The sequence below is a fragment of the Excalfactoria chinensis genome, chromosome 4, assembly GCF_039878825.1.
Source record: "Excalfactoria chinensis isolate bCotChi1 chromosome 4, bCotChi1.hap2, whole genome shotgun sequence".
Taxonomy (NCBI): domain Eukaryota; kingdom Metazoa; phylum Chordata; class Aves; order Galliformes; family Phasianidae; genus Excalfactoria; species Excalfactoria chinensis.
In genome coordinates, this window is record NC_092828.1 from 2,730,370 (window position 1) to 2,754,399 (window position 24,030).

Sequence of the window (24,030 nt, forward strand, 5' to 3'; positions counted from 1 at the left end):
ATGAATGTTACGGTACTGATTTTAAGAATATTTACACTCTGAACTCTCATTAAATTCATGGCCACCTGGCGTGAAAAAAATATCCTTATAAACAGGAGGAGCCCCCGAAGAGCAGCACATGGGAGCATTTTGGTGAAACGGTTCTTTAGAGAAATACATTTCTTTCCAGTAACAGTTGATGACTTGATCTTGCAGCTACCTCCCTCACAGAAAGGCTGTCAAGGCTGTTGGCAAAAAGACATGTGCGATCCACCTCGGAGCAATGATTCATGGAGTGTTAGTAATAATAACAAAAACTCGGATCATAAACAAGCCAAGAAAAGGAACAGATGAACCGGACCAAAGAAGAGTGAAAAATTGAGGGAGCTCTTATGGAAAACCATGTTCCATTTCGGTGCCCGCAATGCAGAATAGATGCCGAGGAGATGGAAAATGCTCCGAGGAGCTCTACAAGATGATGCAAAGGTCTGGAAATCTTGACTTAGAGCGTGAAATTAATGGAGTGTGATCTATTGGCATTATCCAAGAGAAATTGAAGCAGCTTGCTCATGCATTGCAGTGACATACAGGGGAAGCCATTTCTGATAGCAAACGAGTTTTTAATCCAGCCAAAGGCAGTAGAAAAGCTTAATGGCTTGGATTTATAGCTAGATAAATTTACATTGGAAAGAAAGCGGTCTTTTTTAGTAGCAGTGATATAAAGGAACTGGAAAAAGCCATGACTAGAGACATGGGTTCTCCATTATTTGCAGTCCTGAGAGTCTTTCTAAGAAAAAGCATGTTTTTGAGTAATGGGGTGAGTTGAAGAAGTTATTGAACAAGTTGCTTGTGTCGTCAGTAAATCACAGCAGACAGAAGCTTCTGGCCTTGCAAACTGTGACTAACATTAGCAAAATATGTTCCAAAATGAGGTGGAACCTGAATATAAGACAAGTATAAAAACCGCCATGTTACAAAGGGTCTCCAGATACACTAAGTGCAATAACTGTCTGAGAACAGTACATCTGCTCCAAAAACTGCTTGAAGTGGGAACAGCAGTGGACTTTATTCCCCTCTGCAACAACCCTCCCTGTGTTTGACATGCACATATGCTGTGATGTCTACATCTCTATGCATTTGCTCTTAATTAGAGGGACTGACAATGAGTCAAGCCTCTGTGTCAAGAGGTTTAATTGAGTATAATGAAGGTTTTGCTTCTTGGGGATCGTGTCAACATTAAATTAATTACAATGAGCTGCAGTGTTGATCTTTGAAAACAGTTGGACTCTCTGCACTCTCACATCCAGGGCTAATATCTTTTGGTATGCCAGTAATTGCCCACAGCAAACAAAGCTGAGAAGAAACAAGCACCACAGAGTGCCCTCTGGGCTCTTCCTCTCAGAAGAATGGCTGTCACTGGCTGGCACTGATGGTGATGTTTGCATGGCGGCCCTTTAGATGCCATCAGCAGAGACCAGAGCCAGCTTCAAACAGCCATGCAGGTCCCAGCAGCTTTGAAATTGCATTTCTTGTGCTGCTGAAGAAATCAACGCATCACATGCCGATACTTCTGGGCAGATCTGGAGACTCCGAACAACTGGTGAGAGCAGCCTGGGGTGTCCATGTGCTATGCAGTGTAGTACCTGACCTTGTACTTTACTTTAGGGGCTAACAGCCCATTGGAGGTAGGGCTAAAGGCCTCCAGAGGTAATGAAGGAGCAGACGTATTGATGTAATGCTTGGTAGGAAAGGGAGTCTCTTATAATATCCCCGTCTCCTGACCTCTATCTGGTTGCTCCTTGTCCCAGCCTTATTTCCTTTGCTTTTTGTACCCTGTTCAATGCATTCTGCCCTCTGAGAGTCTCAAAAATGGAATTACTTGTGCCTGAAACCAGCCTGTCTTCAAGGAAAGCCACAATGGGAAGGCATAACTCCCTTTGTGGGAGGAGCAGACGCCTATGCTGAGGAGCCAGCTGCAGCTCTAAGAGGCTCTGTAGAGTTGTGCCAGAGCCTGGCTTGATCTCTTCTCTACTGCCTGCCAAGCAATCATGGCTGATCAGTACCTTAATAAATATGCTTTATTCCCAGTGTACCTTGGATGCTGAATGCCCTGTCAGGCTAAGCATGATGATGACACACAGAATGACCTCCTGGCATTTGTCTCTAGAGGAAAGCAGTTAAATCCCCAGCTCTTACAATCCTGCCTATGCTGATGGCTGCTATCTCCCAATTACACATCAGGCCATGTAGCATCACAGAGATAGACCAGACTTCTCAGCATATGCATTTGACTTCCAAAGCGCATGGCTCAAGATAGCAAGGAATGAGGGTAGTAATTACTGTTTGCAGCCAGAAGCTCCTTGGATGATTAAAAAAAATAATATGCTTTTCTAACTGAACCAAGTTCTTAAAACCAAATGTCTTGGTGTGTGTGCAGTGGAGGGGATGAAGAAAATTGTTTGGGCTGCTGTGCTTGTACATGGGTCCCAAAACAAGGCATGGCACTTCAACCTTGTGTGTCTGGAGGTGAAGACTTCCATAGAACCCTAGGGTCTCCATAGAACTCCCTTGTTACACTTGGAATGCTCAAATCTCTCCATGCACAGACAAATCTTCCATGGAAGTAGGGTTAATTCTGTTCCAATCACAACATGTAACCATGCTACCTAGGGGCTAACTCATAAGGTTGAATCTTGTCAAGCATATTTGTTTTTAAATGTCCTCTGAGCTTGGAAAGTAAGAGTAGTGCAGCTGCAATTGCCCTACTCTGATAACCTCTTTAACATCTCCTAAAAGCAACTACAGAACATCGATACACTTCCATTACTAGTACCACTAAGACCATGTCTGATCAGAAAGGACAGAACTCCCTGCCTATTTCTCACAGCCCCATGAGATCTATGTGATTCCCCACCTAGAAATGCATGGGGAGGTGCTGTAGTTGACTCTACTCTGGAAAGTAAAGCAGTAAACTGTTCAGCAGATGTGACCTTACTCCATGCTTAGGGAATAACATGGACAGGTGTTCAACACTGCTTCAGTAAAGGAATGGGAATGTCAGGTTTCTTGCTAATGGCCATCTTCTAAACTAACTCATACCACGAGACAATCAGCCCCAGGGAAAGGATGCTCATGTCTAAATTGTGTGTAGGAACATCCTAGGAGAAAAAAGAGCCATTTACAAAGACTGGGGAAGAGGAGACAAGCTTTGCAGAGGCTGAAATTATTCGTCAGGAGTTGAATTTAGAGTCAGTTTTCAATATACAGTACAAGATGCACTGCTGGTGGACTCCGGAGCTTTTTCCTCAATGATGACCAGTATATAACAGATTTTTAATGACACAGGTGCTACCTGACATATATGAAGTAACAAAAGCAGATGCACACTGGAACCAATTTCAATGTCAAGGCAACCAGAAATTCCGAAGTAAGGGAAATATTCATAGAATCACAGAATGCTTTGCTTTGGACCTTTAAAATCACCTTATTCCAACTCCCTGCTATAGACAGGGACACCTCCCACTAGACCAGGTTGCTCACAGCCCATCCAGCTTGGTCTTGAACGCTGCCAGGGAAGGAACATTCACAACCTCACTGGGCAACCTGCTCTAGGCCAAATTCAGCTTATCTGACCTGAAGTAAACGGAGATCATCTCTTAAGATAATTTCCAGCCCTTGTTATCTATATTTCTATGAAGCTAACGTCACAAATACCCATGATTTTAATGTGGAAAGATGGAATTTTAAGAAACAGCTCTTGCAGAGTGTGTCAGTGCACGCTTGGAAGCAATGTTCTCTGGAAATCCAGATGTCTAGCTTGTGGGAAATTTCAGTTTGATATTTGCTTTCTTCCCAAAACAGAATGCAATAAAAAATTAATGAAAATTTCCGATGAACTATAAATTAAAAACAAATAAACAAATTCTAAGAACCTCCGATGCACACTGTTGTTTAAAAAACGATGGATCTCTGCAACCCTGAGAACTACTAGCTGAGCAGGAATTGCTTGCTCATCTATGGAGACAGCCATGCCAACACCCAGCAACAACCTTTACAGATGTGCACCACTGGCTGGCAGACTTCCTCTTCTCAAGCCTTCCCAGTTTCAGGGTTCAGAAGATGTAAAGTTCTTGCCCAGATATATTCCCCAGGCTTTCTATGGTTTGATCATAACGGGAGATTAGAGAATGGAAGTCAAGCAGTCTAGAGCGTCCTAAAGTGTCCAGTATTAACACGTCTGTACCAGGAAACCTCAAAGCTCTAGAAAGCCCTCTCTGAAGCCAATGTGCTCGGGGCTTCCAGGTTACTTGTGTTGAATCCAGGAGTGTTCACCGGGTTAGCACAGAACTGCCAAGATTTTCAGCCTGCTGGTTGCATGGTAAGAAAGCCATGGGAAACTGGCATGAAAGCATTGCCCCGGAGCTATGAGTAGAGATCGAAGTAGAGGTTGTTAAAACCTGGAATATCTTGGTTTTCCAGCTGGCATTTCCCAATGAAATTCTCCTTTGCTGGCCAGAGTCCAGATGCACTACTTGGGAATCTCCTGTGTTTTGTATCTGCTTAAATACTTCTCCTGAAAGGAGCTCATAAGCAGGACGGGGTTGACTTTTTACATGGTCTGGTAATGCAAGGAAAAGGTGGAATAGCTTTAAACTAGAAGCGAAATTTAGATTGGATGTTAGTAAGAAATTCTCTACTCAGAGAGCGGTGAGGAAGAGAAGCTGTGGATGCCCCATCCTTAGAGGTGTTCAGGGTCAGGCTGGATGGGGAGCTGGGCAAATTTACCTGGTGGGGGGCAACCCTGTCTACAGAATAGAGATTAGAACTGGATGGTCTGGATGGTCCTTTCCAACCCAGGCCATTCTGTAACTGATCCTATGATTCTAAGCTTCTACAATACTCTTACTTCAGACCAATGCACCCAGGAGAATGATACGTATCTCACAGGTGTGCAGGAGGCTGAATCCACACCTCAAATATTATGTGAAGGTAGAAGGTTTGCTTTTGCTGCTGACTCTGGATTGGCACTGGAGAGAGCAGAGACTTCCACCATGGCTGCATACAGGAAGTGTAGAGGTTGCACAAGTGTACCTTTTCTCCAGTTTTAACTCCTGCCTTCTGTTGTTTTTTTCCCCTCACTTTATGTACCATATATACCTCCTAGCCATTTAATACAAAGAGATGCCACTCAATCACCCGCAGACAGTTAAGCTGCCAATTTTGTACCCAGAATAGCCATTTTTAACTTTGCAAATGGAAAAACATACAGGTCTGCCCAACATGCTTGTGCTTTGAAGCAGCATGGATGCCATCAGACCTCTGAGCCCTGCAGCTCTGACTGCTGTAAAAGGCAATACTTCCACCCCCAGCCATGCTGGGCTGGACACAGAATTAAGCTGTTGATTTGGAAGAAAAGGAATGACGTAAGCAATAGCAAACTAAGGTCTCTCACTCTTTTGATTGCTGATGAGAAGGGAAGGAAAAATGCTTCTGTCAAGGTAATTTTGCTTTTCATTTGAGAAGAGTCCTTCCAGCAGTTGTAGAAGACCAGAACAAACCTTAACAAATAGACATTATTTTTCAGATTATCTCAGGGCATGATTTCTTCCCTGATCTCTCTATTAAGGTAACTTCTGCTTCCCTGAAAAATTAAAGCACTGATGAATGCTGCTGAATTGCTACAGTGACCCTGTGGAAGGGGATGGGGAAGGGAGCATGGCTTCCCTCTAAGCCTCATTCTCCAGAGAACTCCTGGACATTCTGTCTGGCCCTTGCACTGGGCTATTTGAACAAGAAGAGGAAGAACTCGGGTGACATGAGATATTCCCTTGGGCGCCAGGCAACAAATCAGTACAGAATTCATCCTCAAAGAAGAGGATGACCATTGGTCCAACTGGGATACTTCTCTCCCAGGGTAAAGGTGCTCTCTGCCCTCCTCACTGCCTGGTACATCCATATCATTTCTGTCTTCTGTCCATTCCTTTTAACCTCTCCTGGCTTGGCTCCCTCAGAGACCTCCCTGAGGAACAAGGAGGCCTGGTATCAATTAGCTGCACAAGACAGGAGGTCATCACCTCCTTTTTGATGCCTTGGCACAGAGAAATCCCTGGATGCTCACTCAGAGTGAGGAAATGGTGCAATCTGTGGATGTACTCTGCAGACAAAGTCAGGGCTCCCAGTGGGGACTGAGGACCTCAAGGATCAAGAACCTGCCCTTGTTCCTCATCTCTCATGGCAGAAATGTCCCAGCTGTGGCCCACATTAGGAGGTGTGAGGGAGCCATGAATATTCAGAGCTCCAAAGAAAGATTTTTTAGGTAACACAGAAGAATTTGACTACATGGCTGAACATGACTCGGTGCCATTCACCAACAACCAGGGCATGGTGCAGTGAGGACAGATGAGTCTGGAGGATGACAATCTGCTCCCTGTTTGTGTGGGATTTCTTTGGAGTGTACCTCCAGCCCTCCTTAAGTTTTCCTGTCCATGACAGCAGTAGAACTAGGTCATTTCTATACATAGAGTTCTTCGTAGATGGAACTTGAGGTCTGAACAAGTTTCTTGTGTTGTGACACTGGGCAAGGTCCCAAGGCACGGAAGGGGACATTCTTTATCCTGCAGTGCATCTGTGCCCTGAACTATTCCTCCATTGGGGTCTTCAGATGTTTCTCAGTGGGAAACATCTGTTTCCCACCCTGTAGCCTGCCTGTGGCACACTCCACAGTGGTCTGGTCCCACTTCTCCCCCTACTCTCCCCAGAGCATCCATGCTGAAGACGATGTGCTCACAATCCCCTACAGCCAAGACAGCACCATACCAAGCTGTCCCTGTCACAGAGCTCAGAGAATGCTGCTTTCCTTGGCCCCTGATGCTGCTTCCGCAGCCAAGGGCATGTTCAGCTTGCAAGCCAAGAATGTCAGACTGACCCCTCCTGCCTGGGATTTGGGAGAGCTCAAGGGTGATTATTCTTTTAAGGACATCCTTTCTCACTCTCTGCTGCTAAGAGTCCTTTGAAAGAGACCACTTAAAGTAATTCTGGAATATACAGATTAACAAAGGTGCATTTCAGCCTGCCACTTGTTGTCCAGTGGGAAACTGAAAATGGAGTACGATTAGGAAATGTCATGGCTGTTCACAGCAATGCCACACGTCCACTTCATTCTCCAACAGTCTTAATCCCTTTATACACAATGATTCGCAAGTGTTTTCCAAGCAGTACCAGGGTATCTCTCCTGACACCACTGTCATGCAGCCTGCCAGAAAGAAAAGCATCCGATGAGAGCAGGGGAAAAAATACATGGGTTGGCTGTTTCATTCACCAAGAAGCATGCCGATTAGGGGAGACAAATGCAAATATTCATGCAGGACAGACTCATAAAAGTGTTTTGGCCACAGCAGTTGAGAGAGGAATAGATTTTAAAGTCAAATGCAGAGTTTCATTCTTGAAACATTTCTAAACAAAACTTTTCTTTTGAGGTCAGGGGACAGAGATGCCAAAGCATGCGGTATTGGAATTTATATTTCTTTTTAGAAACAAAATCAAGCCTAATCAGAACAAAAAATGAAGTACGACACTATGGGCCAATTTGAAATGCAGAGTTTAAATCTCTTTTGGTGACCTTCCTATCTTCTTTCACTAGATCCCAAACCTGAAGCTAAAAGGCCATCACCAGCCTTCAGGATCTCCTTTGGGTAATTTAGTCACATCGTTACCAAACATTTTGCTCTAAACAAGCACCTTTTTTTTTCCCCTGCGTGACACTCTTCTGTGCATCTGTTGTGGGTCAGTTGTGATATTCTAATGGTGGTCATCTGCACAGTTAAGCTTGCAAAACCAAAGCAATAAAGCCTCTGGAGTGAGGCGCTACCATTTTGCTATGGGAGTTCCGGCTCTTGGATGCTCAGGGATGCTGCAGCAGCAAAACAGGCTTTCATTACTAGGAATAACAAATGAAATGTTCCCAAATGATCACATTCTTGAATCTGCTCTTTTGTTTGTTTGTCTGTTTTTGCTCTTTGTTAGTGGCAACAAACAGCTCAGTTTGCTTCTCATTTGTAGGCTTTTGTGTGTGGTTTTGCAAGCATACCCAAATTCAATATAGACATCTGTCTGGTGGGAAGCCTTTTGCTCCTTACCAGTACCTGGGGTGATGGAGGCACTGCTACTGCTTAGCTCTGGTGTCAACTTTGGTGTTCTCTGCCAAAGTCTGCAGGACTCAAACTCCAGTTTACCTATCCCGCAAAAACATTTTTTTTTCATGTAGGGAATGAGAGGGAACAACAAGAAATTAAGACAACCAAGGAGAGAATGAAATCAAGGGAAATCTTTCCTGAGTGGCCACACAACAACAGTCAGGTGAAGGAGTCATTCAAAGTTGGACGGAAACAGCACTATGAGAGGAATGTAGGCATGAGCACCAGTACATGAGCACCAGTATTGCAGGGAATTAGCTTTAGGGTGGTCTAGACTTGATCCCAATGCCAGCCTACTTGGGAACTTTACTGATGGAGTATTTGATGGGAACAGAGGGGAGAAATCAGGTCCTGACACTGTGTATGGCTGACTCAATCTTTCTATCTCTTCAGAAACAATTTCTCCTGGACTGCCACACTTCAAATGGCAAAGGTTTGGAATTAAATAACTGGAATGGACTGTCCAAAGAGATGGTAGAGTCACTGTCCGTTCAGGAGGAAGGTAGATGTCACACTGGGGGACAGTTTAGTGGGCATGGTGGTGACGGGTTGATGGTTAGATTTGATGTTCTTAGTGGTGTTTTCCGAACTTAATGATTCTATGGCTCTATGACACCCTCTTGAAGCCTGGAAAGCTACTGCATCTTCAGAGCACAGACAACTTCTGGGCTGGAAGTGACAAGAAATTGATATGGGGAAAGAAGAATTGACTCCCAGATCATTTTTCTGAGGTGCTTGACCCAGTCACTATGGTGACCAGGATGACTCACATCTGACAGCAAAGCAGCATTCTGAATCCACATCTCAGTGCTGCCTGAAAATGTCTCACGGCTTTGAGGTGTGCCTCCAGCAGTGGCCTGGAGAGCTATTTTCAGCTGGTTTTGGCAGGTGAGTCCTTTGGAGAGCCCCTTATGAAATGAAATGGCAGTGAACAGGATCAGCTCATGAAATGAACCATCTGGTACAACCCTGAGCACATACTTGGAGGCAGAAGGTGACATCTATTTGTTTGTTCAGTCACTCTTTCCTTAGAGATCTCTGTGCCATGATTAAATCCCAATGTTGACTTAATAGAGCAGCAAGCACCATGGCTGCATGGTGGCAATTGCAGAGGACAGCCACCAATAGACTGAAGGTTGTTGCCTTCTGCAGCTCTACTCCAGGTGGGAGGTGTGATCTCACAGAATCATAGAACGGTTTCAGTTGGAAGGAACCTTTAAAGGACATCTGGTCCAACTCCCTGCAATAAACAGGGACACCTACAGCTCCATCAGAGACCCATCCAGCCTGACCTTGAGTGCTCCAGGGATGGGGCATCCTTCACCTCTCTGGGTAACCTGTTCCAGGGCTTCACCACCTTTACTGTAAAGAACTTTTTCCTAATATCCTGTCTAAATCTATCCTCCTTTAGCTTGAAATCAAATGTCATCGCTATTGCTGACAGTAACATTACCACAAATACTGCTTGTCCAGAGACCCCTTTGGCCTATGCTCTTTCAAAGGATTGAACGTGAGGCTAATTGTGAGCACAGAGTTGGTCTCCTAATGCATCCAGATCACCTGTGATCTTCTAAAGAAGGGGAAATCCAATTGGACCAGTGAAAGAACATAAGTGATACAAGCAAAAGGAAGCCTACTAAAAGATAAGAGTTTTGGCTTGCTCAATGGAGCAAAACAGAGCCTGTAAGGGAAGAAGGCATCTGACTCCCTATCTGCCTGAAGGGTGAAGTCCAAAGAGAGAACAGAACCACGTAAGAAAAAGGTGATATGGTGAAAAAAAATATAAATGATTACAAAAGAGGCATGGATATATTCCTGTTGCAAACCATAAACTTTCTTACACTTAGGATCTGTAAGATCCAGAATGGTCTCCCCAAAGCATTGTCAACAAAGACCATGGAATGGGGCACACATGAGGTTTCATATTGGATTTTGAATGGGATTGTGCAATACAGTGATCTGCAGGAGCAAGTCTTTTCTCAAGATGGGAACAGCTACCTTCAGTCTGTGCACATCAGAACAGGGTATGACCAGGAGAAGAACAAGTGAAAGGATGGTGAGCTACAAAGGAAGAAGGTACCTGAGGGACTGCCAATGCACTTGGTGGGATTGTGGACCTGATTTGACTACATGTCCTTCAAAGACTTGTCTGAGTTCTGCTGTGAGTCAGCCTGCTCTGCTTGGGGTGGTAAATGACTCTTTTTGGAGCAAATGATTTTTGTTCTGTCCATTAGGCTGCTAATTTAATCACCTGTGGTTTCTCTATGTGTATGCTGATGGGTATGCAGCAGAAGTGCAGAGAGTGAAGGAACAGACTTTCTCCAGCTGGATGTGTGGAATAAATCGAGACATGCTGAAGGTCACATTCAATATAAACAATCTCCACTCAGCCCCCTACTCTCACTTCCTTTAACTCAAAGAGCTTCAGACACAGGGAAAGTTCTCTTTTCAGTGCAAATGCTTTCCCTTGTTCTGTCATTGCAGCAGGAAAATGAAACCGCCCACGTCCCAGTTCCCCTGACCTTTAGGGGGATCCATCCTGTAGGAGAACACTCTGCTGCCTGCTGGGGCCATCAAGGGATGCTAATGAAACCCAGGAGTCTGCACATCCCGAGTGCTGTTTTGCAAGCTGGTTCTCATGTCTCAGTATGAACAAATGGGCAAAGACTAAAAGCTGTGACAGGACAACCTTTGTGCACACCAGAGAATTCCACAGACTTACTATGAGCATATCTCCTCAATGGAGAAATTAAACCCACCACTGACAAGTGTCTCCCCATTCCCCATACTAGATGGCCAATGGGGTCCTACTTGTCCAGACTGATGCACAAGTGATGAAGCCTCCAGGTGAAACAGACAGATCACACTGGCAAAATCACTTGGATGCTCTTCTCCCTGTCTCAGACCTTCTTTCAAATACCTCTATCCATTTTTCTGCTTTTCCAGCACTGAAGCATTAGGTGTGGAATTTGGTGCTTGACAACAATGCAAAGGAAGGCAACTTGACTCTTCATGGCTACACTATCTTAGAGGAAAGCAGCAGCGACCAATGACAGCTTCAGAATTAGTAGGGTTTTCTTTAGGTCTTGTCTTTCACCCACCTTCTCTATATTTGCCTCATCTACCATCTTGGACAGCACTGGGCATCTATCTTAAGGAATAAAATTGCACTCTACATCTGGTTAGCACTCTCACTCTCTAGACTCCCATGGACAATATTGGGAGATCATAGAGTCACAGAATCATAGAGTGGCTTGGGTTGGAAGAGACCTCAAAGATCATCTAGTTCCAGTCTCCCTACTGCAATGAGATATCCCAACCACCTGCAGCCACCTACCTACAGACAACAATATGGAGAAGTCTTCACCCGTGAGTCTGGTCCCATATACCTCTTTGCTTATCTGCAAACTAGCAATAATTACATGCCTCATTTATCAAATAGATGAGAGAGGAAGCAATGGTAAGGAGGTATTCAGGGCTGGGGACTCAAGGAGAGAATGGGGTGGGCTGGAAGGTGATCAGATGCAAGGGGAAGGGGACTCTTCCCCCTGATTCCCTTCCTAGGATAGCAGAAGCTATCTACTGACATCTACACAGCTATTTTCTACCCCCTTGCCTGAATGCTGGCAAAAAAGCAGTTTTCCTGCATTGATCCATGCCTCTGCATGCTCAGCTTTTTGTGAGGACTACACTGTGAGAGTCCTACGATGTGCAGTGGCTCAGTTTTGTTTCCCAAGTCCCTCCCTGCAATATGGAGGGAGGCAGACAAGCCCATGGCAAACTGCCTGCTTGCCTTCACAACACATCCTCACAGCTTTCATGATAATTCCTGTGGAAAGCATTCTGGGAACAAAAAGAGCCCATGGCTATAAAACATTTCTGGTGCTGTTTGATGAGCATCTCCTCAATAAACAAGCTTTAAAGGCAGAGGTTCAAGAGCTAGCACCTCATCTCAGGCTCTTCTCTGTCTGCATTTAAAAGGGGTTGGTGAGCAGCTGATGGTGTCTCCATCCTTGTGTTGTGTCATGTCTATGTGACCCATACCCTTCCAAATTGCATTATGTGCAGGATAGGAGTGCACATCAGATCCCCCACCTGAGACTCAGATGAGGGTGCTTCCACCTGGGGCAAGAAAAACCACCAACAGCTCTACCAGTTGACTTTGGGGTTTGAAACTGGTTCTAAGACCCTGGACTTCAGGTTCCCTAACATTGGCCCATCCTAGCACAGAGGAGTGGCTGTGCCTGAATCTGGATGACCATCCTTGTGCTGGAGGGAGAGTGCCCATCCCTGTCCGGGTCACACTGCTCTTGAATTGCCCCTATTTGACCATAGTGTGAATATGTCCGTGCACCTCATTGCTTCTATGCTACTTTATCATTCTTTCTTCTTAATTTTCTTTCTTTTTCCTACATACTTTAACTTCCTTCTGAAATTTCTCCATGAGCTTTCCCCCATATAAATGGTTTCACAAAGTTTGCAGAGTCCACATTGGAATCAATTTCAGGGCAGCATCCCCATCAAAGGCTGGGACTGCCTTCTTTTGTAGCAGGGGCTGCCTGTGGCTCAAGCAGTCTTTGCATAATCAATCCTTACATGGATTGTAACTCCTGCAGAGCCTCCTCACATGTTTTTTTTCCCATTATGGGTGTCATTTGGAGGATTTGCCACATATCTCTTATCAGTGCCTTCCCAGCTCTTGAGACCTTACGCTGCCACAGTTTTGCAAGGAAATGAAGCCAGAATATTTGGACCTTTTTTATCCAGATGGTCACAGAATCTGGAATCACAGAATACCCCAAGTTGAAAGGGACACACAAAGATCATCAGATCCAACTCCTGGTTGCACACAGGACAACCATGTGATCTACTCTACCCTTTATCTCATAGGGTAAAACACAAACCCTGTTAGCTAGAACGAATACAAACTGCTGAGCAGAAGAGGGGCAGCTCTGACTGCAGGCACTGAACCCAGATATACCAAGCTGCTCATGCCCACATGGCTTGAGAAGCCTTTTAGGGCAGGTTTGTTTGGACAGCCTGGCAGGACATAGCCAAGTCCTTGTTCTCTCTTGCTAGTCCTCATTCATTGACTGTCATAAATGCACCCACTGTAAGCAAATGGACACACAGCTTGGACTTGACCAGGGCACGGATTTCTCACTGCAGAGATACCTTGCATTTATTTATTTATTAATTTATTCTAGCTGGACATGGGGAAAACTAAAATTTGCATCTCAGAGGCCTTAATGACAGGATTGTGAATTGCTTCGGGTTGGAAACTTCCCGGGTGGAGGAAATGCCCTCTCTTTAGTGAGCTGACAGTTGGGTTTCTGCCACCAGACCTGGTGGTTCTCTGGCTCTACTCCAGATGCATTAGCTAAGGAGAACTCTTAGAGAAAGGCTATTCATTAGGAGCAGCTAAACAGCCATATCCTGTTCCAGCCACTCCAGTAAATCCATCCTTGGGCTAATCGCGCCCATAAATTATGGTGCAAGGAGAAGTACAGTCTTCTGTTTCAGCATGATGATTTTTATGCAGAGTTATAACAGAGAAAGTAGGACAGGCAGAAGTGGCTGACTGGTGTGTCAGCAATGCTGGAGAGCTACCAAGTGACTGCAGTATGTCTGTTAGCAGTGCCTCAGTATCTCTAGCATCAAACGATGATGAACAGTATTGTCTCCTTCCCTAAGGCCACTTGTGTATGTTCTCCTTGTTCCTATGTGGTCCTTTGAACTGCAGAGCTGTTACCACGGGGATGAGTTTGTTCCCAGCATACATTGTGTGGGACAGTGTGAATTTTACCTCTTTCAGGTTTCCTCACCAGCCTGGTCTGCAGATGGTCAATGCCACCAATGAATACCCACCACTTTGTTTTTGTGCTTCTGTGTCTATAAGTTGCTCTGGAAGAAGTAGGAGAAAAGAGGGTGTTTGGGGCTGTGTGTTCAGTTACAGGTGTGAAGGGTTCAGAACTCTCTGGATGGAAAGGTCTTGCAAGGGCAGAGAAGGAAGCACTCATCACTCACTGCCCCTAATGGCACTTAGAAGGAAATATTTACAGCAAATACCAGTGGTATTTGGCTGCAACTGCCAAACCAGAAAGCATTTCTCCCATGGAAGCATCCAGATGCTGAACTTTAATACTGAAGTAATTCCTCATGAACTCACTCACTTGCAAATCCCCAAACCCTCCCAACCACAACCAAAGTAATAAGAGGTGCATAAAAAAAACCAGGACCGTAAATAACATTTGGCACTTGGGAACACTCCTGTGGGGTCTGAGCACTGGGGGAGAGAGGAGACAGCTCTGTTTTGGGGCTCAGCAAGCCCTCTGGTTTTGTGTCACCTTGAAGCCCTATGATCTCAGGGCTGATGGAGACGAGAAGTGCTCCCAGCTCAACCATCTCTATGCCACTGCATCCCATGCCTGCTGCCTGGGCCGCATTGAGTGAAGAGGAAATGTCTCTGGGACACATACAAAATATAGTTAATGTATATAAATAGCAAAACTTCTTTTAAAAGCTATATATATATATATTTTTCCTAAAACATAATAAAAAGAGGGTAAAAAAAAGCATAACACTCATGGGCTGGATACATATGGACTACAGCTACTAATTTTGGTCTTCAGCTGCTGTAAAGATATATTTTCTCAAATATTTTATTAGATTCTTATGTTCCTTGCTTCACAATTAATTCACGTGATAAAAATTGTCTTATTTAACTCTATTATGCTAAGATTTCCAAACACTTTGTACTACAACCTATGCAATAAAACTTCAAAATGAACAGTCCTGAACTTGGAAAGCAAAAGACTCAAAAGATGGACAAAGTCAAAGTGGAAGCACAATTACAAAACTTCAGTTTCTTACATTTAAAGAGTTTAATTTCAGAATTGTTCTTTGCTCTCTCTGCAGCATCCCTGTCGTGCCAGCTGCAAGGAGAAGCGGATGTTTAGTTGAGTAATAGTTCAACAGAGCTATTCAGTATCTCCTTGCTGGTTAGTACGTGGCTCCACGCTTTATAAATCACCCTACTCTGATGACAGAATTGTTTGTTTCCTCGTGGATTTATGAAGGTACTTATCTCAGTGACAAACACATACATATTTCTTAACAGATATATATATCTGTGAGGAGACAAAGCTGCCTTAGAACCATTTTTCCATTGTACCTACAGTGCAATTCCAAAATAGTTCTTTATTTAGGATGTGGAGTCCTGAGCCCTTGGTGTTACAGCCCTTGGTACTTTTGGGGTCAAAAGGTTTCACGTTTCTAGTTTAGTTAGGAACATTAGCATGAGATGAACTGCAGCCTAAAAATACATCTTCTTCATTATTGTCTATGTAGAAAACTGGAAAGCAATGGGCTGAAGTCAACACCATTGGCATCCAAAGCCAGGGACTCTCTTTACAGTAGGAATGGAAAACTTCCCCTAAGATTATTTGGCACTAAAAAGTGGGACTTTATTTGAGAGGGGTCCAATAATCTTAGTAGGTACTATCAACCCTATCTACCCTACCTGGAATAAAGCACAGCAATCCTATCAGGTAAAAATCCTGAACAATTGATTTGTGTTGCTTTCCAAGAGAAAATGCATTCAGATTCTGAAAAACCTTGAGCAAAACTGATGTATATATTCATTAAAATGAATGCGCCTCTAATTAAAACCTGCAGGTAATACGAACATTTTATAACACAACTTCCTATCATGGCACAGTTGCTAAGATCTAGTTTATGCTGTTTGCTATGGCAAAACCAATTAAAAACAAGCTGGTTGAGGGAGATTAGGCAGCTGCCTTGCATGATCATGACAAAGAGCAATTTTTGCTACATCCCATTAACCAGTTCATGAGAATTAATGAGTAAATATTTATCCAGATATGAATTAATGCAGATAGATCAGGGGAATTACATGCTGCTTCCTATGATATCTTGGACAACGTTTTGTGTGGGTAAGTATAATAAACCTTTCAAACTCAGCTTAATATAAATGCATTTAATGTTACACTGCACATTTTCCTGTTGGTCTGAAAATTCCTGTTGAGAGGATTTATAACATTCTGCCCACTGAACCACAGTAGCTTTACATTTTTCAAAATATCTCTCTTTTTTTTTTCCCCCCGTTTGGGGTACATCCATTATAGCAACTGCCTCCAGATGTGTCAAGGCACAGAGATATAAAAACAGACATTTGGCCTTAAATAGTTTTATTTGGTGGAGCAGTGGGTGGAATAGGAGCACAGTAATCCCTTATATAGGCCATGGGAGATCTGGGTCCTATTCTCAGTCACTTCATTGAGTCCCTACTCTAATTTGGCCAAGTAGGGAAGAGCGTATGTTTAAACTTGGGTGCCCAAGTTGTGGTTTGAGGCCCAGATTGCTGCACTTCTTGTAACAAGGCTGAAAAACTATATTACAAGCATCCATCTGTAGCCTTCTACATAGGGTAGTGGGTAGAAAAAGAGCCTTGCACACACTTGGGCTCTAAACAATCTTTTTTGCTATCTATTTCATAGAGTCATAGAATGATTAAGGCTGGAAAAGACCTCTAAAATCAAGTCCAGTCATCACTCTGTCCCCACCCAACCACAATACTAAAGCATGTTGCTCAGTGCATAGACAGTTTGCCTGTTTTAGATTATCTTCAGGTAGATGCAATCAATGTGGATCACTCATAGCCAGGGGCTGTGCACACCCGGACTCTCCCATATGCAACCCTGCTTTGCCCATCATGCACATCCTAGACATCATGCCATACAAAACAAAATTCTGGTAGGCTGCAACAATGCATTAAAGTTATTGTAGACACTCTAATCCATGAAAGAAGAACTGCAGAAAATACATTTGAAAACTGATTAAGCAGCAGTTTGATTTTCCTGGGAATTTAATGGATTTGCTCATACCCCAGTGCTTTAAAAATAGATTTGAAGAAAAAGGTCAGGAATGGTTGAGGGCCAAGTAATCCTTCCCTAAGACATGTAGATGGGCTGGAAGGTCCATCCATCTCCCACAATTTAGCTAATTTATTCTAGTGTGGTACAAATCCACTTGATGAAAAAGTCCTATGGTGGAAAGCAGATGAGAAGAATTTTCTCTTTTGCCTGGGTGGTGTCCAATAAATCAAATTGGAGCCTGGCACTGAGCAGATTTTGAGACTCTGGGTCTATATCTTTGCTGGCATTTTTAAGGAAGGTATGGTTCCTATGGCTCAGGATCAGTGGGGAACGCTTGGCAGTAAAGTAAAGTGGCCCCTTGCTATTGCTCTGCTTTCAGTTTTACTTGATGCTTTGATTCCAGTTCATCCCAATATCCAGTCAAAAATCCTTCTTTAGGTCAAAGCAGCTGCCCATTGCTTTTTCCATGCCAATTCTGCCACTTTCACCATGACTCAGAATATTTCAGGAGATATAAGGCATTGTCCTTAGAATCAAAGTATCTGAACAGTTTATCTTTCATCCTCCTCCTCTCAAATTCCACTTTAGATCCGGTCCTTCTGAGCACAACAAAATTAAAGAAGCCTGATTTTCTGTGGAAATGTGTATTTTTAGTGAATATTTTCTTTACGCCTAAAAAGGAGCAGAACTCACTCTGCAATCACAGAATCAAATCAAAGAATCATTAAGGTTGGAAAAGACCTCTAAGATCATCAAATCCAGCCACCTACCCATCAATTTTCCCTCCATGGGGAATGGTATATAAGTTTTCACTCATTTCATAGAATCATAGAATCATAGAATTATCCAGGTTGGAAAAGACTTTGAAGATCATCAAGTCCAACCGCAGCCTAACCAGTAGCCTAACACTAAAAACCCTCCACTAAATCAAATCCCTGAGGACCACATCCAAACAGCTCTTAAACACATCCAGGGATGGCGATTCAGCCACCTCCCTGGGGAGCCTATTCCAGTACCTAACTACCCTTTCTGTAAAGGAGTTTTTGCCAATCATTTGCCCATTTTAATGAAACTTGTGGGAATTTAATTAGATTGGAGACCTTTAGCACTTTCTTAAATGTGACTGAGATTGATGAAAGAGTTCAGCAGAGGGTGGGAAAAGGCTGACATGCACATAGGCATAGAGTGACAATATAAGCCCTGCTTTTCCTTAGGAAAAACGTGCTAAATACTCTTATACTAGAATTGAATTAGATTCTCCTACCAGAACAGGGTCAGTCTCATCTACAATGTGCTTCTACCCACACTGTCCTCCCCATCATTTATTTTACAAATTAGTTTCTGAAATATGAGCAATGCTATGCTTCTGTGAGCCCATCTTGTGCAAAATATTTTGTGAAAGGACGTCTTCTGCCTTCTGCAAAATAGCACCTTCAAAAGTAATTTTGTTCTGGCTTGAAGAATCCCTTTCTTAAACCAGTTTTTGTAGCTGCCTTTACTTCAGGATGAAGACAAAACCAAACCCAGGATTCTGTTTTTCTTTCTTGACAAGTGTAAGACAAGGATTTTTCTTGTATTTAGGGATTCCTAGTCTGAGTAAGCTGCTGCTTGTGGGGGGACAGGGTGGAGGGATCCTTAGGTTGTTGACTTTGGTCTTGTGTGGCACTAGCTCACACTAGCATTGATTTTATGCAATAATTAAGGTTCAAAAAGACCTCTGGCATCGTGAGGTCCAAATATCAATCCATCAACCCACTAACCATGTCTGTCAAAATCAAATCCAAAGAATAACAAACATAGGAGCCCACCACCCAGACTGGACTACTCTTGTTAAAAACCAAGAGCCCTGGAGGTACCATCCTGGGTACATGCTTGATTTCAAGGGATGGTTGTTCCTCTTGTTCCTCCTGTGGTCCCAGCTGGGGTCCCAGTAGGGATTTTCATGCTCCTTAGACACTGAAGAGTGGATGGAAAGCAGAGCTGTATTATCCTTTTCTTATTTATTTCCTCTTGCATCACATTGGAGACAGGAGATAACTACCTACAGGTGTTGTATGGAGGATTCTGGTTTCTTTAATCACTGCCTAAAGGTCTACTGAAAGGACAAATTCAGCACCTAACTTTGTTAGTGGCTTTCCATTAGCAGAAGAGCCAATGAGTTCTCTATGGTGTGTTTCTTAAGAGAGAGCTGATGTGTAGATTCTTCTGTGTCTAATAAAGGTTGAGCTCATACAGCATTGAGCTTTTTCTCACATGGGCATTTTGCTTCCATTAAACTTCAAAATATATAGACTAGGTTATATCTCAAGTCTCTAGAGCTGAGATGGAGGAGCTACTGATGAGACAACCAAAGGAACGTCAACTGTATCACATAAAAAACCTTTTAATACCTGCCCAGCATCTCTGAGTGGCCTCCAGTTACGTTCCCTTGTCAGGTCTTTGGCAAGCAAAGAGGCATCCTGGCATAAATCACAACCATTATGTGTGGTAACCAGATAAGGCAGCTTGGTAGAGATCTACTACACATCCAACAAAAGACACAGCCCATTAGGACAACCTTGTAATTAGGATTTCATCTCTTGTTGAACAACCTGCAGCTTAAAAAGTCTCATTAGCCATGCAAATCAGTAATTGTGTTAAAACTGGAGATGGCATCTTATGCTTGGGGACATGTATCACAAACCCAAGAGCTAAATTACTCAGCTGATAAATAGACTGTGGAGGTATTTAGAAACTAGAGCTGGTTTAAAGAAGCACGTCTGCAGATTATTCAAGCACAGAGAAACGACCGAGAGCACTCAGTGCATACATAGGTCCCGTTACTTAAAATTTGTAGTAGCTTCTCGGTGCTGATGTGATAAATATTCATTTTGTTTAATTAAGGTGGAAGCTGTGCTACAGAAAAATGCAAAGATGTGCACAGCCTAACACAGACACTGCTGGCAGAGCCAGCTGCAGATGTTATGATTACTCAGCCCATGCTATGCAGAGCTGGGAGGCTTTTCTCATCACTTATCCCCACTCAGGCAACAGTTGGTCAACAGTCAATGATTACTTCTTGCAAACTCGTGACAGATAGAATAAGAAAGTCAAAATGTTTTGATATTTTCAGGAGAAAACAGAGCACATTCATTGCATTTTAAATGTGACGCCTCATGCTGAAATGCACCTGAGTGCTCATTTCTTAATTAACTTCTTTTCATCCTTTCCTCAAATTGGAACATTATGTTTAACTTCAAACGAAAGTGTTATTCATTTCCAATCACTGTTTCACTTTCATTAAAAACACATACATTTATAACATTTCCAATTGGCTCCGAACACTCTCTCATGTTTGTCCAGCAAGCAAATACAAAGACCATTCCACTTAACCATTTATAACCTTCTTTCCAATGAGAACTGCTCAATTTATGGATTTGCAGCAAACTTCACTGATTTCTCTGAATTTCAGACCCACCTCCTGAGCTGTAAAATCACAGACTGGACTTTGCAGAAGTTTCTGTCCTCCTCCTAGATAGCACTGAACGATTAGCTGACTTGAATCGGAAAATGCAATTAATAAAAGGGAGGTGAAATCAAAGGCAGCATACTTTGTAGCCACAAAATAAATGAACTTTTGCTGTGTTTATATTATGCACATAATATGGCAGGAAGTGGAGATCAAAACTGTGTTTATAAAGAACTTGCAAGCTTGGAGGAAGAAAATGGGTTCAGAGGAGGCACTTAAGGAATAAAGCCTGGATTTCTAGCTGGCGTAAATCAGCATTTTCCTTTTACTTCAGTGCAACAGTTGTGACTTGCATCACTGCAGGAGCAGGTTCGAGGGTTTCAAGGAAGAACAGAGTTCCCTTAGGGAAACTGAGGTACTCTCAGATTTTGGGTTTCATAGCTAGAGAAGCTTAGTACAGCCTGAGCTAAACCACCAACATCCCTACTCACACTGGGTGAACACTTAGCAGAGCTGAGAGTGTTTCCCTACTCTGAGATGAGAAGTGTGGTGTACCGTGGAACACAAAGGTCCCAGCCAACGGTGCGACAGAACTCCCTGCTTGGCTGGGTTCTGTGCAAAGCCCATTGTGTACATTCAGAAGTTATTTTAACACTTTTGCTTTCTCCCCTGATTTAGCTACATCACCCCAGATGATTAATCTGATCCCTTGAGCTGATGATTGCTGTTCTGTGAGATGATGGTGAAAAGCTCTGGGTTCTCTGCATTTTGTGGGCCATGTGTTGTGTTCGTGCTGGAAGGGGACTTGTCAAAACTTTAAAGCACAACCTGGCAGACAACCCCAACCGAGCAACTACAGCCAGGAGCTGAAGGCATGACTCCCATGGGAGGAGGACCACCCAAGGTCGTCACCATTCAAGGTAAATCCTGCTCCAGGTCCCAACACAACATTGGCTTCCTAAGAAGTCATCAGGTCTCATGTTTCAGCCTCTGACATAGATTCATAGAATCCTTAAAGTTGGAAAAGACCTCCAAGATCACCAACCAACCACCCATCCCCACCATGCCCACTAACCATGTCCTGTGCAGGGTTAAACTTCCCTCATCTCCATCATCACCACCAGTTCCCAGCTGGGGTGAGAGCCCTGAGCACATGGAAGCAGATCAGGTGCCCTCCCCAAAACTAGGATGAAGGGAAAATGGGGACAGAACTGTAAAGCTGTTGGGAACCATTATGCCATAATTACAGCCTGTTTGAAACAGAGCTGCTTCCTGCCTCCCCAGCCTGAACTTCATTAATTAAAGTGCTGAATGCAGAATAAATTAATTAAACCTTTTTTTTTTTTTTGGTTGTTGTTGCTATTTTATCCAGTTGCTGTATATTTTGATGGATTATGCACCTCCGTTTAATAAATATTGAACAAGTGTTAATTAACTGGATTAATTCACTGCTGGTTTCTTGACCTGTCTGTTACCTTTCCCTTAACTCCACACCTGAGTTGTGTCCTAAAAGTTTATACCAAGAAGTAAGGACCCGGGGCTCTGGCTGGGACTGGAGACAGGGTCACTTACCAAAAGGCAGGACGAAGAAGAAGGGGAACCAACAGAGGATGAAAACGCCCACAACGATGGCAAGAGTCTTGGCTGCTTTTTTCTCACGGGAGAACTTGAGGAGCCGCACGGACAAGGAGCTCCTGAAGTTGTGCCCCTTGCTCCGGGTGCTGGAAAGAGGCTCCTCCAGCACGCTGCGGCAGTGGATGCGCAGTACCACCTCCATGGATTTATTCCTCTCCTTCTTGACCCCCGCCTCCAAGCTCCGGGTTGTCCTCCTGGCCACCACGTAGATCCTGAAGTACATCACCAGGATGACCATGAGGGGCAGGTAGAAGGAGAAAAGGGATGAGAACAGGGCATAGCCTGGCTCCTCGGTGATGCTACAGATGCTCTCATCCGGTGGTGGTGGCTCCTTCCACCCCAGCAGCGGCCCAATGGAGATGACCATGGAGGAGAGCCAGACCACCACCAGGATGACCCCAGCCTTCCTTTCTGTCATGATGGTGGGATACTTGAGGGAATACTTGACGCCGATATACCTGTCCACGGAGATGATGCACAAGCTCATGATGGAGGCGGAGCAGCACAGCACATCCACCGCTGCCCAGATGTTGCAGAAGATGCGGCCGAACACCCAAAAACCCAACACCTCCAAGGTGGCTGAAAAGGGCAGCACGGTGGTGCTGAGCAGCAGGTCGGCGATGGCCAGGTTAACGATGAAGTAGTTGGTGACCGTCTGCAGGTGCCGGTTGCAAGCCACCGACAGGATGACAAGGATGTTGCCCACGATGGCTGAGAGGATGAAGACAGCCAAGAAGACCCCGACGCCCACCGCCTGCACATCCAAGGCGAATGTCAGAGTGGTGCCGTTGCCTTCGGGGGACTCCTCACCTTGCAGCCCCCAGGACTGGTTGGCACTGCTCTGGCTGCCCTGTCCTGTCCTGTTCCCACTCAAGCTGCCATTGCTAAGCTCAGGGAAAGTCATCGTAAAAAAAGTCCAGGCTCCATGGAGGGCGAGGAGAAAGCGATGCCGAGGCGCAGCTTCCCCGGCATGATCCTCGCAGCCCCCTCCACGACTCGCTCAGCACCTCACCCCCAAAAACTGGGGCAAGGTCTGCCTCCCCCGAGCCGGGATGGAGGGACGGAGTAGGGATGGAGTGATCTCCCAGCCCTCTTCACACCGGATTGCGGTGCCCCCCTCCCCGCGACGGCCCCGCCGCCGTCCCACCGGGGGGGGCAGCGAGGACGGGGCCCCCCCGCTGCCCTCGCATGCTCCGGGGCTGCGCTGGGGCAGCGGCTAAGCAGCGTTCGGTGTCTCCGCTCGCTTTCCCCGCTCGGTCGAGAGAGCTCCGGGAGGGGCTAAGGGAGGGGAAGGAGGGGTGGGCCGGTCCGGGGGGGTGTCAGGTGGAGGAGTAGGAGGAGAAGGAGAAGGAGGAGGCGGTGCGGCTCTACGGGCGAGCTCCGGGGCAGAGCGAAGCCTGTAGCGCACCCCGCAAGGAGGCAAAGGGATGGGGGGACAGGCACCCGCTCGCGGGGACAGGACCCACTCGGCTGGAGTCACCCGCTCGGGGAGATAGGAGTCACACGGGGGAGATAGGAAGCCCCAGGGATGGACACGCGTGGGAGAGTAGAGAAGCATCACAGCGGGGGCGGACAGCGGCGGGGGGAGCGGGAGAACACTCGTGGGCGTCATCAGGCACCGCTCGGTGGTTCAGGCAGCGCTGGGATGCAGACACCTCGGAACGGGGCAGCACTCGGGGGGCCGCCGACCCGCCGCCCGCAGCCGCCAGGGAGCAGCAGAGCGCACGGATTGCCCGGCGGTGCTGTCAGACATCGCACCCCCCCACCAGCCCTCTCCGGGGGTCGTCGGTGTGGGGTGAGGCAGAGAATGTGGTCCCCACTGTGCCACAGAGCCGGCATCTACACCCCACCGAGAGGCTGTTTGGAAGGGATGGTGGGT

At 45.1% G+C, this 24,030-nt stretch overlaps 1 protein-coding gene across 2 annotated transcripts in view; it reads right to left on the reverse strand.

The window, feature by feature from the left end:
* ADRA1D (adrenoceptor alpha 1D) overlaps positions 1–23,662 on the reverse strand; it is a 38,881-nt gene extending 15,219 nt beyond the window's left edge. Inside the window, exon 1 of one of the 2 annotated variants that reach the window (XR_011903395.1) lies at positions 22,089–23,661. Coding sequence is in view for 1 of the 2 variants with exons in the window: in XM_072334858.1 (XP_072190959.1) it covers positions 22,089–23,055 (967 nt within the window). In the remaining variant the exon portion in view is untranslated. Of the gene's footprint in view, positions 1–22,088 lie in introns of both variants that reach the window. The other variant, XM_072334858.1, reaches the window with a different exon arrangement.
* Between the last annotated feature and the right edge of the window lie 368 nt (positions 23,663–24,030).